Source organism: Triturus cristatus, chromosome 1_2 (assembly GCF_964204655.1).
Source record: "Triturus cristatus chromosome 1_2, aTriCri1.1, whole genome shotgun sequence".
Classification (NCBI taxonomy): Eukaryota; Metazoa; Chordata; class Amphibia; order Caudata; family Salamandridae; genus Triturus; species Triturus cristatus.
The window spans coordinates 1,194,659,746-1,194,676,987 of record NC_140580.1 but is presented as its reverse complement, the minus strand read 5'-3'; the positions used below and the strand labels follow the sequence as shown (position 1 = coordinate 1,194,676,987).

At 55.1% G+C, this 17,242-nt stretch overlaps 1 protein-coding gene across 9 annotated transcripts in view; it reads left to right on the top strand.

Annotated features, from left to right (window-relative positions):
• Positions 1-17,242, top strand: part of EEIG1 (estrogen-induced osteoclastogenesis regulator 1) — a 743,239-nt gene that overhangs the window by 195,737 nt on the left and 530,260 nt on the right. For all 9 annotated transcript variants that reach the window (XR_014965472.1, XM_085614167.1, XM_085614162.1 and 6 more), the window contains one exon: positions 12,278-12,307. Coding sequence is in view for 8 of the 9 variants with exons in the window: in XM_085614167.1 (XP_085470293.1) it covers positions 12,278-12,307 (30 nt within the window). In the remaining variant the exon portion in view is untranslated. The remainder of the gene's footprint in view (positions 1-12,277; positions 12,308-17,242) is intronic.

Here is a 17,242-nt window from a genome sequence, read left to right as displayed (position 1 = left end):
TGTACTATGAGGTCTGAGTGCAGGGTTTGAGGTGTACTGTGAGGTCTGAGGGCAGGGCTTGATATGTACTGTGAGGTCTGAGGGCAGGGCTTCTTATGTACTGTGAGGTCTGCGGACAGGGCATGTGGTGTACTGTGAGGTTTGAGGGCAGGGTTTGTGGTGTAGTGTGAGGGTCTGAGGGCAGGGCTTGTGGTGTACTGTGAGGTCTGAGTGCAGGGTATGTGGTGTACTGTGAGGTCTGAGGGCAGGGTTTGTGGTTTTGTGTGAGTCTGAGGGCAAGGCTTGTTATGTACTGTGAGGTCTGAGGGCAGGGCTTGTTATGTACTGTGGGGTGTGAGGCCCTGGCTTGTGGTGTACTGTGAGGTCTGAGGGCAGGGCATGTGGGGTACTGTGAGGTGTGAGGGCAGGGCGTGTTATGTACTGTGAGGTCTGAGAGCAGGGCTTCTTATGTATTGTGGGGTTTGATGGCAGGGTGTGTGGTGTTCTGTGAGGTCTGAGGGCAGGGTTTGTGGTGTAGTGTGAGGGTCTGAGGGCAGGGTTTGTGGTGTGTGAGGGTCTGAGGGCAGGGTGTGTTATGTACTGGGAGATCTGAGGGCAGGGCTTGTTATATACTGTGAGGTCTGAGGGTAGGGCTTGTGGTGTACTTGAGGTCTGAGTGCAGGGTGTGTGGTGTACTGTGAGGTCTGAGGGTAGGGCTTGTGTTGTACTGTGAGGGTTTGACGGCAGGGCTTATTATGTACTGTGAGATTTGAGGGCAGGGCATGTGGTGTACTGTGGGGTCTGAGGGCAGGGTTTGTGGTGTACTGTGAGGGTTTAAGGCCAGGGTTTGTTTTGTACTGTGAGGTCTGAGGTCAGGGCTTCTGGTGTACTGTGAAGTATGATGGCAGATCTTGGCAATGAGAGGGTCTGGGTGCAGGGCTTGCCACTGTGGGGTGTGAGGGCAGGGCTTGGCTCTGTGAGGCCTGAGGGCAAGGCTTGTGATGTACTTTGAGGTCTGTGGGCAGGGCTTGTGGTGTACTGTGAGGGTTTGAGGTCAGGGCTTGTGGTGTACTGTGCGACATGAGGGCAGGGCTTGGCAATCTGAGGGTGTAAGGGCAGGGTTTGGCACTGAGGTTTGAGGGCATGGCTTGGCACTGTGAGGCCTGAGTGCAAGGCTTGTGATGTACTGTGAGGTCTGAGGGCAGTGTTTGCGGTGTACTGTGAGAGTTTGAGGGCAGAGTTTGAGGTGTACTATGAGGTTTGATGGCAGGGCGTGTGGTGTACTGTGATGTCTGAGGGCAGGGCTTGTTATGTACTGAGGTCTGAGGGCAGGGCTTGTGGTGTACTGTGAGGTCTTAGGGCAGGGTATGTGGTGTATTGTGAGGTCTGAGGGCAGGGTTTGTGGTGTACTGTGAGGGTTTGAGGGCAGGGCTTGTTATGTACTTTGAGGTCTGAGGGAAGGGTTTGTGATGTAATGTGAGGGTTTGCGGGCAGGGCTTGTTATGTACTGTGAGGTGTGAGGGAAGGGCATGTGGTGTACTGTGAGGTCTGAGGGCAGGGTTTGTTGTGTAGTGTGAGTCTGAGGGCAGGGCTTGTTATGTACTGTGAGGTCTGAGGGCAGGGCTTCTTATGTACTGTGAGGTCTGAGGGCAGGGCTTGTTATGTACCGTGAGGTCTGAGGATAGAGCATGTGGTGTACCGTGAGGTCTGAGGGTAGAGCATGTGGTGTACTGTCAGGCCTGAGGGCAGGGTTTGTGGTGTAGTGTGAGGGTTTGAGGGCAGGGCTTGTTATGTACTGTGAGGTTTGTGGGCAGGGTTTGTTGTGTACTGTGAGGTGTGAGGGCAGGGCATGTCGTGTACTGTTAGGTCTGAGGACAGAGTTTGTGGTGTAGTGTGAGGGTTTAAGGGCAGGGCTTGTTATGTACTGTTAGGTCTGAGGGCAGGGCTTCTTATGTACTGTGAGGTCTGAGGGCAGGGCTTGTTATGTATCGTAAGGTCTGAGGGTAGAGCTTGTGGTGTACTGTGAGGTCTGAGGGCAGGGTATGTGGTGTATTGTGATGTCTGAGGGCAGGGTTTGTGGTGTACTGTGAGGGTTTGAGGGCAGGGCTTGTTATGTACTGTGAGGTCTGAGGGAAGGGTTTGTGGTGTAGTGTGAGGGTTTGAGGGCAGGGCTTGTTATGTACTGTGAGGTCTGAGGGCGGGGCTTCTTATGTACTGTGAGGTCTGAGGGCAGGGCTTGTTATGTATCGTAAGGTCTGAGGGTAGAGCTTGTGGTGTACTGTGAGGTCTGAGGGCAGGGGGTGTGGTGTACTGTGAGGTCGGAGGGCAGGGTTTGTGGTGTACTGTGAGGGTTTGAGGGCAGGGCTTATGTTCTGTGAGGCTGAGGGCAGGGCTTGTTATGTACTGTCAGTTCTGAGGGCAGGGTGTGTGGTGTACTGTGAGGTCAGGGTAGGGTGTGTGGTGTACAGTGCGGGTTTGATGGCAGGGTTTGTTATTTACTTTGAGGTCTGAGGGCAGGGTTTGTGGTGAGGTATGAGGACAGGGCTTGGCACTGTGAGGGTCTGGGGGCAGGGTTTGCCACTGCGGTCTGAGGGCAGGGCTTGGCACTGTGAGGCATGAGGGCAAGGCTTGTGATGTACTGTGAGGTCTGAGGGCAGGGTTTGTGGTGTACTGTGAGGGTTTGAGGGCAGGGCTTGTTATGTTCTGTGAGGTCTGAGGGCAGGGCTTGTTATGTACTGTCAGTTCTGAGGACAGGGTGTGTGGTGTACTGTGATGTCAGTGTAGGGTGTGTGGTGTACAGTGTGGGTTTGAGGGCAGGGTTTGTTATTTGCTTTGAGGTCTGAGGGCAGGGTTTGTGGTGTACTGTGAGGTATGAGGGCAGGGCTTGGCACTGTGAGGGTCTGGGGGCAGGGTTTGCCACTGCGGTCTGAGGGCAGGGCTTGGCACTGTGAGGCATGAGGGCAAGCCTTGTGATGTACTGTGAGGTCTGAGGGCAGGGTTTGCGGTGTACTGTGAGAGTTTGAGGCCAGGGTTTGTGGTGTACTGTGAGGTTTGAGGTCAGGGCTTGTGGTATATTGTGCGGCATGAGGGCAGGGCTTGGCAATCTGAGGGTCTGAGGGCAGGGTTTGGCACTGTGAGGTCTGAAGGCAGGGCTTGTTGTGTACTGTGAGGGTTTGAGGCCAGGGTTTGAGGTGTACTATGAGGTCTGAGGGCAGGGTATGTGGTGTAATGTGAGGTCTGAGGGCAGGGTTTGTGGTGTACTGTGAGGGTTTGAGGCCAGGGTTTGTTTTGTACTGTGAGGTCTGAGGTCAGGGCTTCTGGTGTACTGTGAGGTATGATGGCAGGTCTTGGCAATGAGAGGGTCTGGGTGCAGGGCTTGCCACTGTGGGGTGTGAGGGCAGGGCTTGGCACTGTGAGGCCTGAGGGCAAGGCTTGTGATGTACTTTGAGGTCTGTGGGCAGGGCTTGTGGTGTACTGTGAGGGTTTGAGGTCAGGGCTTGTGGTGTACTGTGCGACATGAGGGCAGGGCTTGGCAATCTGAGGGTGTAAGGGCAGGGTTTGGCACTGAGGTTTGAGGGCAGGGCTTGGCACTGTGAGGCATGAGGGCAAAGCTTGTGATGTACTGTGAGGTCTGAGGGCAGGGTTTGCGGTGTACTGTGAGAGTTTGAGGCCAGGGTTTGTGGTGTACTGTGAGGTTTGAGGTCAGGGCTTGTGGTATATTGTGCGGCATGAGGGCAGGGCTTGGCAATCTGAGGGTCTGAGGGCAGGGTTTGGCACTGTGAGGTCTGTGGGCAGGGTTTGTTATGTACTGTGAGGTGTGAGGGCAGGGCATGTGGTGTACTGTGAGGTCTGAGGGCAGGGTTGTGGTGTAATGTGAGGGTTTGAGGGCAGGGCTTGTTATGTACTGTGAGGTCTGTGGGCAGGGTTTGTTATGTACTGTGAGGTGTGAGGGCAGGGCATGTGGTGTACTGTGCGGTCTGAGGGCACGGTTTGTGGTGTAGTGTGAGGGTTTGAGGGCAGGTCTTATCTGAAAGAGACACGTTAATGATAGATTCCTTACTTTAGAATATCCCCTGGCGTCAGACTGGATCCGGAAAGTTTTTTGTAGCAGTACCCCTGGGCGTCAGTAGGTGGCATCATGCGGCTCTTCGTGCGTCACTGGCTTCGTAAGTGCCGAGATGACGTCACGGAGACTACTTAGGCGCCACCCATGCGCGCTGATGTCAGTTCTTTCTTTTTCCGTGCCAGCAAGCGCAGATCCGGATAGAGCACGTACCTTAGTCACTTTTTGACTACTCTTTTGGGACTTTTTGTCCCCCTTTTTTCTCCTGGTGCACGTAGGGATGCCTGGCTTGTGGGGCCTGCTGTCACAACATGTCGGTGGCGGACCCCCATGATGTTTGCCTCTACGCCTGGAGACTGACCATGACTCCTGGTCCTGCAGGGACTGTCGAGCCATTGCCCGAAGGCCTTGAGGTAGAGGCGCCGGAAGCTGCTGGAGGTCCGGCACTCGTCCTAACGTTCCCGGGATCGCTCGCGAGGCCGCAGTCGTCGTTCCTCTGGTTCTAAGTCTTCGCCCTCGGATTCTGGTAAGCGACGACATAAAGAAGTCGAATAAGCGTGTTCGTTCTCCGACGTCCCCCCGTCGGTCCTCTGATGCGGACGAGGGGGACGGGGGTTCTGCCCCTGCGGCTCCCTTGGAGCCGGGGAGTCCCGTGGCCTACCCGCCTTACCCGGGTCCGTCGGCGACTCCCGAACAGGTGCAAGAGTTTCTTGCCACCATGGACCTCCTTTTTAGGCCTCGGGCTCCCGCAGGCACGCCTTCTTTGGGCCAGTGGTCCCGTGTCCAGATCCTGTTGGCCCGTCGGCGCCGCCGGTGGATCCAGCTTCGGCCCCACACGTTCTTACGCCGTTGGCCCCAGCGCCATGAAGTCCTGCGCTGCTGGCTCCGGCCCCAGTTCCGCCTCCGGCGCCGCAGTGGGTGCAGTTCGTTCCACCCTTTCCCCGGTTCCAGGACCATTTCGTTCCTACCTGGGATCCCCATTGGGAGACGGCGCCATATGTCCCTTCTCCGGCTCTACCGCCGTGACCGGTTCCTTCTGCGCCGGAGGTGGAGGATGACTGGGAGGGGTCCGAGGACCCTCTTTCCCGTCAGTGTGACTCCGAGCAGGACTGGGTGGATGATCTGGAGGACGCCGGCAACTTCGATGTCTCTTCTGACCTGGGGTTTGCCTCTCCCACACCTACGAAGGAGGAGGGCGCTTCCTACACGATGGTGTTCCGTCGGGCTGCTGAGGTCCTCAACCTTGATCTTCCCACGGTGGCCCTCAAAACTAACCTCCTTACTGAAGTGCTCCAGACGGCGTCGTGTTTGTTGGAGCCACTGCTTCCCTTCAACGACGCCCTCACGGATGTCCTGTTGAGTACTTGGTTGCAGCCGGCCACAGGGGCCCCTTTGGATAAGAATGCTGCCAGGCGTCATCGCTCGGCGCCCCCGCGTTTCTGACCACTCATCCCACGCCTGAGAGTCTGGTCATCCAGGCCTCGACGTCGCAGATTACCTTTCCCACGGCTCCACCGGATAAGCATTCTCACAAGCTGCAGCAGTTTGGTAAGCGGTTGTTCTCTTCAGCCAGCTTGGGGCTGCGGTTGGTGAACACCGCCTGCTTGTTGGGCCTCTATTCCCACGCGGTGTGGGACACGGTTGCTCAGGTGTTACCTCAGTGTCCTGAGGAGGTCCATACTGTGCTTTCCCAGGTGGTTGCTGATGGTGAGGATGCGGCTAAGTTCGCCATTCGGTGTGGTTTGGACACCGCTGACTCGTTGGGCAGGACTATTTCTACGACTGTGGTGCTGCGTCGCCACGCCTGGTTGCGATCCACTGGGTTCTCACCTGACGTCCAGAGCTCGCTCATGGACATGCCCTTTGATGGCACTCACCTGTTTGGCGATAAGCCTGACAGTGCGCTGGAGCGCTTTAAGGACTCGCGGGCCACGGCCAAGTCCTTGGGTCTTTCCACGAAGAGCCCAGCCGCACCTGGGTTTCGTTCCTTTCGTGGCCAAGGCAGGGGCACCCAGGCACGTTCCTTCAACAAGCCTGTACAGAACCAGCCTCAAAACGGCTGCGACTTCCGCAGGGGCGGCCCTGGGTACCAGCGTGGGGGGCAGTCCACCTCCGCCCCAGCTGCTTCTACCTCTAAACCTTCCTAATCCGAGCTTTGTGGAGCATCCCACGCCGGTGGGTGGCAGGATCCGCCACCACCTCCACCACTGACACGATATTACATCGGGCAAGTGGGTATTGCAGATCATCCGCAAGGGTTATTCTCTTCCCTTTCAGTCCTCCCCTCCCGTCATGCCACCTCAGTGCCACCCCATGTCGGGGGATCACTTGATGCTTCTCCAGCAGGAAGTTATGGCCCTCTTGGCCAAGGGGCCCATCGAGATCGTTCCTGGGCCAGAAGTAGGACGTGGTTGTTATTCCCACTACTTTCTGGTCCTCAAGAAGGACAAAGGGGGCCTGCACCCCATCTTGGACCTCAGGAACGTCAATCGCTTCCTCCGGAAGGAGAAGTTCAAGATGTTGACTCTGGCTCAGGTCTTGGCTGCCTTCGACCCTGGAGACTGGATGGTAGCGTTGGACTTGCAGGACGCATATTTTAACATCCCCGTCCTGCTGGCCCACCGGCGTTACCTGTGGTTCACGGTAGGCCACGAGCATTTTCAATTTGCCGTGCTCCCCTTCAGCCTTACCAGCGCCCCTCAGGTGTTCACAAGAGTGATGGCGGTGGTCGCATCTCATCTGCGCAGGTCCGGGGTGTCAGTCTTCTCCCTACCTCGACGACTGGTTGTTGAAGGCAGGTTCGTCCCCGACAGTCGTCACCCACCTTCAGACTACGGCCAACCTCCTGCATTTGCTGGGGTTCTCCATCAACGTGCCGAAGTCGCACCTGAGTCCCTCTCAGAAGCTCCCCTTCATCGGAGCAGTTCTGGATTCGACGCTGTTTCGGGTTTATCCTCCCGAGCAGCGAGTCCGGGATATTCAGGCTATTATTCCGATCTTTCGGCCTCTGTCCCGGGTTTCAGTCAGGATGACCCGCCGGCTCCTGGGCCTGATGGACTCCTGCATCCTGCTGGTGGATCATGCCAGATGGCATATGCGGGCTCTGCAGTGGGACCTGAACTTCCAGTGGGCGCAGCATAGGGGCAACCTGTCTGATCATGTCCAGATCTCGGATGGCACTGCACGTCAATTGCAGTAGTGGATCACGAATCGCGATTGGGTCAGTGGCAGATCCCTCTCCCTTCCCCAACCGGAGCACACAGTGGTGACGGATGCGTCCCTCCTGGGATGGGGAGGCCACTTGGGAGAGGCGGAGATCAGAGCACTCTGCGCTCCGGCGGAGTCCCGGCTCCATATCAACCTTTTGGAGCTTCGGGCGATCCGGCTTGCACTGAAAGCATTCCTTCCCTCTGTCCGGGGAAGTGTGGTGCAGGTGTTCACGGACAACACCACCGCCATGTGGTATTGCAACAAACAGGGCGGGGTGGGATCCTGGACCCTATGTCAGGAAGCTCTGCGCCTCTGGACATGGCTGGAACATCAAGGCATTACCTTGGTGGTTCAACACATGGCAGGTTCTCTGAACACCAGGGCGGACAAACTCAGCCGCCGGTGCTTGATGGATCACGAATGGCGTCTGCACTCGCACATGGCGCAAGGTCTCTTTCTGCAGTGGGGAGAGCCTTGGTTAGATCTATTCGCCACCGAAGAGAACGCGCAATGTCATCAGTTCTGCTCATTGGAATTTCCAAGACGGCACTCGCTTGGCGACGCTTTTCATCGCGATTGGAGTTGCGGTCTGTTGTACGCCTTTCCGCCTATACCATTTCTGCCCAGAGTGCTGAAGAAGATCAGGCGTGACCGGGCCCAAGTCATCCTTGTGGCTCCGGATTGGGCACGAAGGTACTGGTATTCCAAGCTACTCAGCATGCCGATTGATCCCTCGATCCGTCTGCCTCTCCGGGAGGATCTTCTGTCGCAGCAGCAGGGGACAGTCCTCCACCCGAATCTGTCCAGCCTCCACCTCCATGCGTGGAGATTGAGCGGCGACAGTTGACAGCTTTCGATCTTCCTCACGAAGTCTGTGATGTCATCCTGGCAGCCAGGCGCCCCTCTACTAAAACGGTATACGCCTGCAGGTGGAACAAGTTTGTGGCATGGTGCACAGCGTAGGCTGTGGATCCCCTTTCTGCCCCTCTTTCTGAAGTTCTTCTGTTCCTTCTTTCTTTGGCCCAGCGGGGCTCTGCTCTGGGCACTATCAAAGGTTATCTTTCGGCCATCTCCGCCTTTTTGCGGCTTCCAGACCAACCTTCTCTTTTTAAGTCTCTGGTTGTTAACCGTTTCCTAAAAGGCATTACTCACACGTTTCCTCCTGTTCCGTTCATCATGCCTCAATGGAACTTGACTCTCGTTTTGACCTATCTGATGTGTGCTCCTTTTGAGCCCCTTCATGCCTGTCCTTTGTGTCTTCTTACTCTTAAGACGGCTTTCCTGGTAGCTATCACCTCTGCCAGAAGAGTGAGTGAGCTCCAGGCTCTTTCTTCTAAACCTCCTTTCCTTTCTGTTCATCCGGACAAGGTGGTGTTAAGGACCCATCCTTCTTTTTTGCCAAAGGTGGTCACGCCCTTCCACATCGGGCAGACCATCACTTTGCCTACCTACTTTCCGCATCCTTCGAGGGAGGAAGAGAGGTTCCACTGTCTAGACCCACAACATGTTCTCGCTTTCTATCTCAAGCGTACACAGCAGTTCCGGGTGGATGACCATCTCTCTGTTGCCTACGTGGGCGCTAAAAAAAGTTGGGCTGTGCACAAACAGACCATCTCTCGGTGGGTAGTTCTATGCATCAAAGCATGTTACTCCTTGGCTAAGAAGGAGCCTTCTGTGGGGCTGCGTGCCCATTCTACCAGGGCAACTGCAGCCACTACTGCCTTTGGATGTGGCGTCCCCTTGCAGGACATTTGTCAGGCAGCTACGTGGGCCTCGCTGCACACGTTTACCAAGCATTACTGCCTTGACAGACCGGTCCGGAGAGACGGCTTCTTTGGCCGTTCTGTTCTCCGTGACTTTCTGGGGTAATCTATTTGCAGACCCACCACCGGGGTTGGTACTGATGGAGTATCTATTCTAAGGTAAGGAATCTATCACTAACGTGTCTCTTTCATATGCACAAGTTACTACTTGTGTAACGATATATCTGTAAGAGACATTAGTTAGCGATAGATTCCTTACCGTCCCACCCATCCTCCCCATTCTGCGAACTGATTCTAGGGTTAAGGTCATCCCCCTTTCAGGGCCCTAGTTTCATGGCACCAGTGGTCAATCAATCAATCAATCAAGGCATTTATATAGCGCACTACTCACCCGGAGGGTCTCAAGGCGCTTGGGGCGGGGGCGGGGGGGGTCCGCTACTGTTCGAACAGCCAGGTCTTGAGCTGCTTCCTGAAGGCGAGGTGGTCTTGGGTCAGGCGGAGGTGGGAAGGGAGGGAGTTCCAGGTCTTGGCGGCCAGGTAGGAGAAGGACCTTCCTCCAGCGGTGGCTCTTCGGATGCGGGGGACGGCGGCGAGGGCGTGGTTGGTCGATCGAAGCTGGCGTGTGGGGGTGTAGAAGTTGAGGCGGCTGTTGAGGTATCTTGGGCCTTGGTTGTGTAGGGCTTTGTGTGCGTGGGTGAGGAGACGGAAGGTGATTCTCTTGTTGACCGGGAGCCAGTGCAGGTCTCTCAGGTGTCCGGAGATGTGGCTGTGTCGGGGGATGTCGAGGATGAGTCTTGCTGAGGCGTTCTGGATCCGCTGGAGTCTCCTCTGGAGTTTGGCGGTGGTTCCAGCGTAGAGGGAGTTGCCGTAGTCCAGGCGGCTGGTGACGAGGGCCTAGGTGACCGTCTGCCTGGTCTCGGTGGGGATCCACCGGAAGATCTTACGTAGCATGCGCAGGATGTTGAAGCACGACGAGGAGACGGCGTTGACTTGTCTGGTCATGGAGAGGGAGGAGTCCAGGATGAAGCCCAGGTTGCGTGCGTGATCTGTGGATTGGGTGCGCTGCCCAGGGCGGTGGGCCACCAGGAGTCGTCCCAGGCGGAGGGTGAAGAGCCCAGGATGAGGACTTCCGTCTGAGTTCAGTTTCAGGCGGCTGTTCTTCATCCACTCGGCTACGTCTGTCATCCCTTCGTGTAGGTTGGCTCTGGCGGTGGCGGGGTCGTTGGTGAGGGAGAGGATGAGCTGGGTGTCGTCGGCGTAGGAGATGATGTTGAGGTTATGTTGGCGTGCGATGGCTGCGAGGGGGCTCATGTAGACGTTGAAGAGGGTGGGGCTGAGCGAGGAGCCTTGAGGGACGCCGCAGATGACTTCGGTGGCTTCTGATCTGAACGGGGGGAGGCGGACTCTGTGTCCTTCCGGCGAGGAAGGAGATGATCCATTCTAGTGCCTTCTCTTGGATTCCGACGTTGCTGAGGCGCTGTACTAGGGTGCGGTGGCAGATAGTGTCGAATGCCGCGGAGAGGTCCAGGAGGATGAGGGCCGCAGTTTCCCCGATGTCAAGCAGGGCTCGGATGTCATCGGTGGCTGCGATGAGGGCGGTCTCGGTGCTGTGCTTGGCCCGGAAGCCGGACTGCGAGAGGTCGAGGGATCCGTTCGTCTCGAGGAAGGCGGCCAGCTGTTTGTTGACGGTCTTCTCGATGACTTTGGCCGGAAACGGGAGGAGCGAGATGGGGCGGTGGTTTTTGAGTTCGGTGGGGTCTGCTGAAGGTTTCTTCAGTAGGGCGCTGAGTTTGGCGTGCTTCCAGCTCTCTGGGAAGGTAGCGGTGTCGAAGGAGGTGTTGATGATGTCCCGCAGGTGGGGTGCGATGACAGCGTCGGCCTTGTTGAAGACGTGGTGAGGGCAGGGGTCGGTTGGAGATCCGGAGTGGATGGAGTTCATTGTGCGGATGGTGTCTATGGTGGTGATCGGGGTCCAGGCGCAGAGGGCGGCGGTGGGGGTCGTTGGTGCGGTCATAGGGTGCGTCGGTTGTGTGCTGAAGCTGTTGTGTATGTCTGCGATCTTGCTGTGGAAGTAGGAGGCGAGGGAGATGCAGAGGTCTTGTGATGGGGTGATGTCGTTGTTTCCGGCGTTGGGGTTGGAGAGCTCTTTGACGATGATGAAGAGTTCCTTGCTGTTGTGTGCGTTGTTGTCTAGTCGTTCCTTGAATGCGGTTCTCTTGGTGGTCTGGATCAGTTGGTGGTGTTTTCGGGTTGCGAGCTTGAGGGTGGTCATGTTGTCTGGTGTAGGGTCTCTGCGCCAGGCTCGCTCGAGGGCACGGCAGTTCTTCTTGGAGCTCTTGAGTTCGTCGGTGAACCAGGGTGCTTTCTTACTGCCGGGTCTGCTGGGCGGGGTCCTCAGTGGGGCGAGGTCGTCTGTGGTCAGTTTCTTGCATGGCTCTGCGTTCCTGGCGCGGAAAGTCGTGTACAGAACTGATGTCAGCGCACATGGGTGGTGCCTAAGTAGTCTCCGTGACATCATCTCGGCTCTCACGACGCCAAAGACGGACGCAGAGTCGCACAACGCCACCTACTGACGCGCAGGGGTACTGCTACAAAATACTTTCCGGATCCAGTCTGATGCCTGGAGATATTCTAAGGTAAGGAATCTATCACTAACTGATGTCTCTTACAGATATATCGTTACACAAGTAGTAACTTGGGCGTTATGTATTGTGAGGTCTGTGGGCAGGGCTTGTGGTGCACTATGACGGTTTGAGGGCAGGGTTTGTGGTGCACTGTGAGGTCTGAGGAAAGGGCTTGGCACTGTGAGGGTCTGAGGGCAGGGTTTGTTATGTATAGTGAGGTTTGAGGGCAGGACTTGGCTCTGTGAGGTTTGGGGGCAGAACTTGGCACTGTGAGGGTCTGAGGTCAGGGCTTGTGGTGTACAGTTAGGACTGTGGGTTAGATAAGTTTGGAGGCGCGCTGACTCAAGTGGGTTAGATAACTGTGGGTTAGATTTGGAGGCGTGCTGACTCAAGTGGGTTAGATAACTGTGGGTTAGATAAGTTTGGAGGCGCGCTGACTCAAGAATTGGGTTCAATTCGAATTTGTGCCTGGGTTTGGTGGTCAACGGGTCTGTCCAGAGGGTGGGTTTGGTGTCCAGAGGTTTGAGTTTGGGATGCACTGTTAGTTTGTTGGCAGAGTTTGGGATGTGCGTAAGTTTGGGGGAGAAGGGCTCTCTGGTCTCAGTGGAAATGACTCACTTTTCCTGTTTTTGTTGCAGGAACTCAAGGGCGGAAAAACCTATTCCAAGGTAAGTGAAATTGATCCTCCTCTCAACAGTAGACCCCTCGCCACCTTCTAGGGATGACTGTCAGCTAGGAAAGGACGACCACGGTGTCATCTGCAGACACAAGGGGCATTGCTGTCACTATCTGCAGGCAGGGGGCATTGCTGTCACTGTCTGCAGGCACAAGGGGCATTGCTGTCACTGTCTGCAGGCACAAGGGGCGTTGCTGTCACTGTCTGCGGTCACAAGGGGCGTTACTGTCACTGTCTGCGGTCACAAGGGGCATTGCTGTCACTGTCTGCGGTCACAAGGGGCATTGCTGTCACTGTCTGCAGGCACAAGGGGCGTTACTGTCACTGTCTGCAGGCACAAGGGGCATTGCTGTCACTGTCTGCGGTCACAAGGGGCATTGCTGTCACTGTCTGCAGGCACAAGGGGCATTGCTGTCACTGTCTGCGGTCACAAGGGGCATTGCTGTCCCTGTCTGCAGGCACAATGGGCATTGCTGTCACTGTCTGTGGTCACAAGGGGCGTTGCTGTCACTGTCTGCAGGCACAAGGGGCATTGCTGTCACTGTATGCAGGCACAAGGGGCATTGCTGTCACTATCTGCAGGCACAAGGGGCATTGCTGTCCCTGTCTGCAGGCACAAGGGGCATTGCTGTCCCTGTCTGCAGGCACAAGGGGCATTGTTGTCACTATCTGCAGGCAGGGGGCATTGCTGTCACTGTCTGCAGGCACAAGGGGCATTGCTGTCACTGTCTGCAGGCACAAGGGGCATTGCTGTCACTATCTGCAGGCAGGGGGCATTGCTGTCACTGTCTGCAGGCACAAGGGGCATTGCTGTCACTGTCTGCAGGCACAAGGGGCATTGCTGTCACTGTCTGCGGTCACAAGGGGCGTTGCTGTCACTGTCTGCAGGCACAAGGGGCGTTGCTGTCACTGTCTGCAGGCACAAGGGGCATTGCTGTCACTGTCTGCGGTCACAAGGGGCGTTGCTGTCACTGTCTGCAGGCACAAGGGGCATTACTGTCACTGTCTGCAGGCACAAGGGGCATTGCTGTCACTGTCTGCAGGCACAAGGGGCATTGCTGTCACTGTCTGCAGGCACAAGGGGCATTACTGTCACTGTCTGCGGTCACAAGGGGCGTTGCTGTCACTGTCTGCAGGCACAAGGGGCGTTGCTGTCACTGTCTGCAGGCACAAGGGGCGTTGCTGTCACTGTCTGCGGTCACAAGAGGCATTGCTGTCACTGTCTGCAGGCACAAGGGGCATTGCTGTCACTGTCTGCAGGCACAAGGGGCATTACTGTCACTGTCTGCGGTCACAAGGGGCGTTGCTGTCACTGTCTGCAGGCACAAGGGGCATTGCTGTCACTGTCTGCGGTCACAAGGGGCGTTGCTGTCACTGTCTGCAGGCACAAGGGGCATTGCTGTCACTGTCTGCAGGCACAAGGGGCATTGCTGTCACTGTCTGCAGGCACAAGGGGCGGGGCATTGCTGTCCCTGTCTGCGGGCACAAGGGGCATTGCTGTCACTGTCTGCAGGCACAAGGGGCGTTGCTGTCACTGTCTGCAGGCACAAGGGGCGTTGCTGTCACTGTCTGCGGTCACAAGAGGCATTGCTGTCACTGTCTGCGGTCACAAGGTGCATTGCTGTCACTGTCTGCAGGCACAAGGGGCATTACTGTCACTGTCTGCGGTCACAAGGGGCGTTGCTGTCACTGTCTGCAGGCACAAGGGGCATTGCTGTCACTGTCTGCGGTCACAAGGGGCGTTGCTGTCACTGTGTGCAGGCACAAGGGGCATTGCTGTCACTGTCTGCAGGCACAAGGGGCATTGCTGTCACTGTCTGCAGGCACAAGGGGCATTGCTGTCGCTGTCTGGAGACACAAGGGGCATTACTGTCACTGTCTGCAGGCACAAGGGGCATTGCTGTCACTGCAGGCACAAGGGGCGGGGCATTGCTGTCCCTGTCTGAGGGCACAAGGGGCATTGCTGTCGCTGTCTGGAGACACAAGGGGCATTGCTTGATTCCCAGTACTTTAGGTACACTCCAGATTAGATGCTGAGGTACCCTTATAAGTCCCTAGTATATGGTATACTATGTACCTCTTCGCACCTGAAACACCCAACATCGGTGGGCATTCGTCTATTGTGCCCCTGGTCACTGGCAAGTGACCCAGACTCTGTCTCCTCTGCTTTCAGGTTTTTCGGATCTTCGATCTAGGCTTGGATCACCCGGACACTTCTCTCCATCCCGGTAGCAGCACTTTGCAGCATATCGCCATTGAAATCAACAACGATTTCCGACACCTATGCACCCGGCTTCCCTGGGTGAGGTAACTCGAGCACAACAGTGCTCTTGTGGGTGTTGGCCCTAGAACCCCCTAAGTCTAAAGGGGTTTGCTCAAAGTCCTCTCCTAAGTGTCCTTAACTTCTAAAATTCCAACCGCGACTTTCCCATAGAATAATACGGGGCTCGCGGCTGTGTTCTCACACTGCACACGTCCCCGTGGGTCTCCTGTGTCACTACCTTGGGCGGTTCCTTGGGGTCCCAGCGATTCTACGTGCTCTAGGCACTGTGTCTAGTCAAGTTGTGGTTCTTATACCACTTTCCTAATATATGGTTAGGTCCGCCCCTAGGGCCCATTGTCTATTGTGCTATTTACTGTTGTTTTAGAACTGTATTATATTGTGCCTGGCTCTCTAATCTCAAAGAGATTAATAGAGAGTGTTTAGAAATAAATACATATATTTTATATATGTACCTTGTGTGGTTCTCCTTTCATTTAGTGATTCAGGCGGTTATAATCTGGTAAACAAAGCTGCTTTACACTCCAAGACTTAGCCTGAAGGCTGCTCTCCATAGCTACCACTAGGATAGCTTTCAATAAAGGTTGTCTTAAACCTATCATCAATAAGGGCTGTTTGGACTGGTGCAAGGTGCCCACTATAACTAGTGGACAGCATATGCCAGGCCAACTCCTCACATGCATCACAGCCATCTTCTCCCTGGGTGGAAACCTGTAATAAAGACCACCAGGACCCCACACCAATTTCACCAGTGACATCACAAACTTCCTTGCTCCTCCTTTCATAAACATTTTGCATACCCATCCCACACCACCACAGACCTACCAACACTGGACCCGCCTGCCACAGCTGGAAAAGCATCACAGAAGAGGAGTGGTTTCCACACACCGGCCGGAGCGCACCAGCAACTTGCTGAAAACTGTTAAGAACCTCAGCAGCTGGATCTCCACATGCGCCGATAACCTGGGTCCCCTCAAGCACAACCCAACAGCGGGAGCCTGACCACAGGCCTGCTGGTGCACAGAGGAACTCAGGCTGCTGAAACGCCACGGCAAGCAACTTGAGCACAAATCAAGACACCACTGACAAAGGCATCTTTAAATCCGCCCTAAGACGCTACCAACAGCAGATACAGAACCTCAAGTGCAAGCTCTTGCAGATTGCAACGGTGGCACTAACGGCAAGGAACGCTTAGCCATCATCAAATATTTCACTGTGCTTCTCGCTGCTTTCAGCAGCATCACCCCCTTACAAGACCTTTGTCACCTCATCCCTCAACCAAACTCCATCACCGTTGCAACTCAGCTTCCTATCACAGCCAAAGAACAAACCCTGAGCTCATGGCCCACCATCACCACAGTCAAAACTGTTGTTACCATGAAGACCATCCACTCAGGTGCCACATCTGACCCTTTCCCCCACAAAGCCTTCACCAAAGGACTCCTACTGATCAGCGAAACACTTGTCCTCAACACCTCCTTTGACTCAGCCACATTCCCGGGCACATGAAAACATGTCCCATCATGCCCCTGCTCTAGAACCTAGCCCCGCTTTCCATCTACCTCGGGATTAGTTTATCTTCGTTGTGCGCTCAGGTGGAGCAGCGCATATCATCGTGGCTGCTCCCCTTGTGTGCATGTGAAGGCGCCAACTTATTTTTCCTGCATCTCGGATGGGTTACTACTAGGCTGCCTTGGTCTTTTATTTCCTGGTCACCCCTTCGCCTTTGTTGACCGAGCGGTGAGGCCCAGATCCCTGCTAAAAGCCTCTCATTTATTTCCGCCTCCGATTCTTCCCAGATCGGTGCTTCCCTTGTATGAAGAGCGCTCTGCCCTGGGTTCTTGCTGTACTTCCTGGTTGCGTGTTCTTTCTTTCTCTAACCTCAGCTCATGCCTTTCGTCCCCCCCCCCGTCTGGATTTTCTCCTTCACTCTGAGCTACGCCCTGTGCTAACTGTCCATTTTTGGGTGGAGGGCCTGCCGGCTCCTACTATTGGCGGATTGGAATATGGGGGGAGCTGGCATGAGCACCTCCATTCCTGCATATGGTGGGGGAGACACTGACGCCTTGCTAGCTACTGGTATTGTAGGGCTATCGCTCTGGGCTTCTTCCAAAATGGCCCATAATTCTAGTAATGCCTCTCGCGTCTCTCTTTTGACCTGTATATTTTGTTTTTATATGTGTTTTAGTATGCTCAATTATATTAATGTCAAATGTACTCTCCCTAAGCCAGGGAAAGGTGTGTGCCTTTGTGTGTACGTGCCGTTCTTAGCGAAACTTGTTAAGTTTCTTTACCTGTGTGAGGAACATGGTTTCCATGTGTTTTAATGAGGAATCCGTGACAATTTTAGTGGTTTGTGGACAAAATACAACTCCAATCATTTGGGGGTTTTGTTTGTTCTAATCGTGTGGACAAACGTACGTGTTGCACTCTTACAAGCTCAGCACTATTCCCAGATGCATCAAGCAATTCAATTTGAATATTTCAATAAACACAAGATAACAATCCATATGAAGTATTACAACATAGCCAAAAAATGCAATATTAGAACAGTATCTGCACTAGATCAACTTTTGCACAAAATACAGTTTGCAATAAATAAATGCACCCTAACATCACATACATACTACACCAACTCACCAAAGG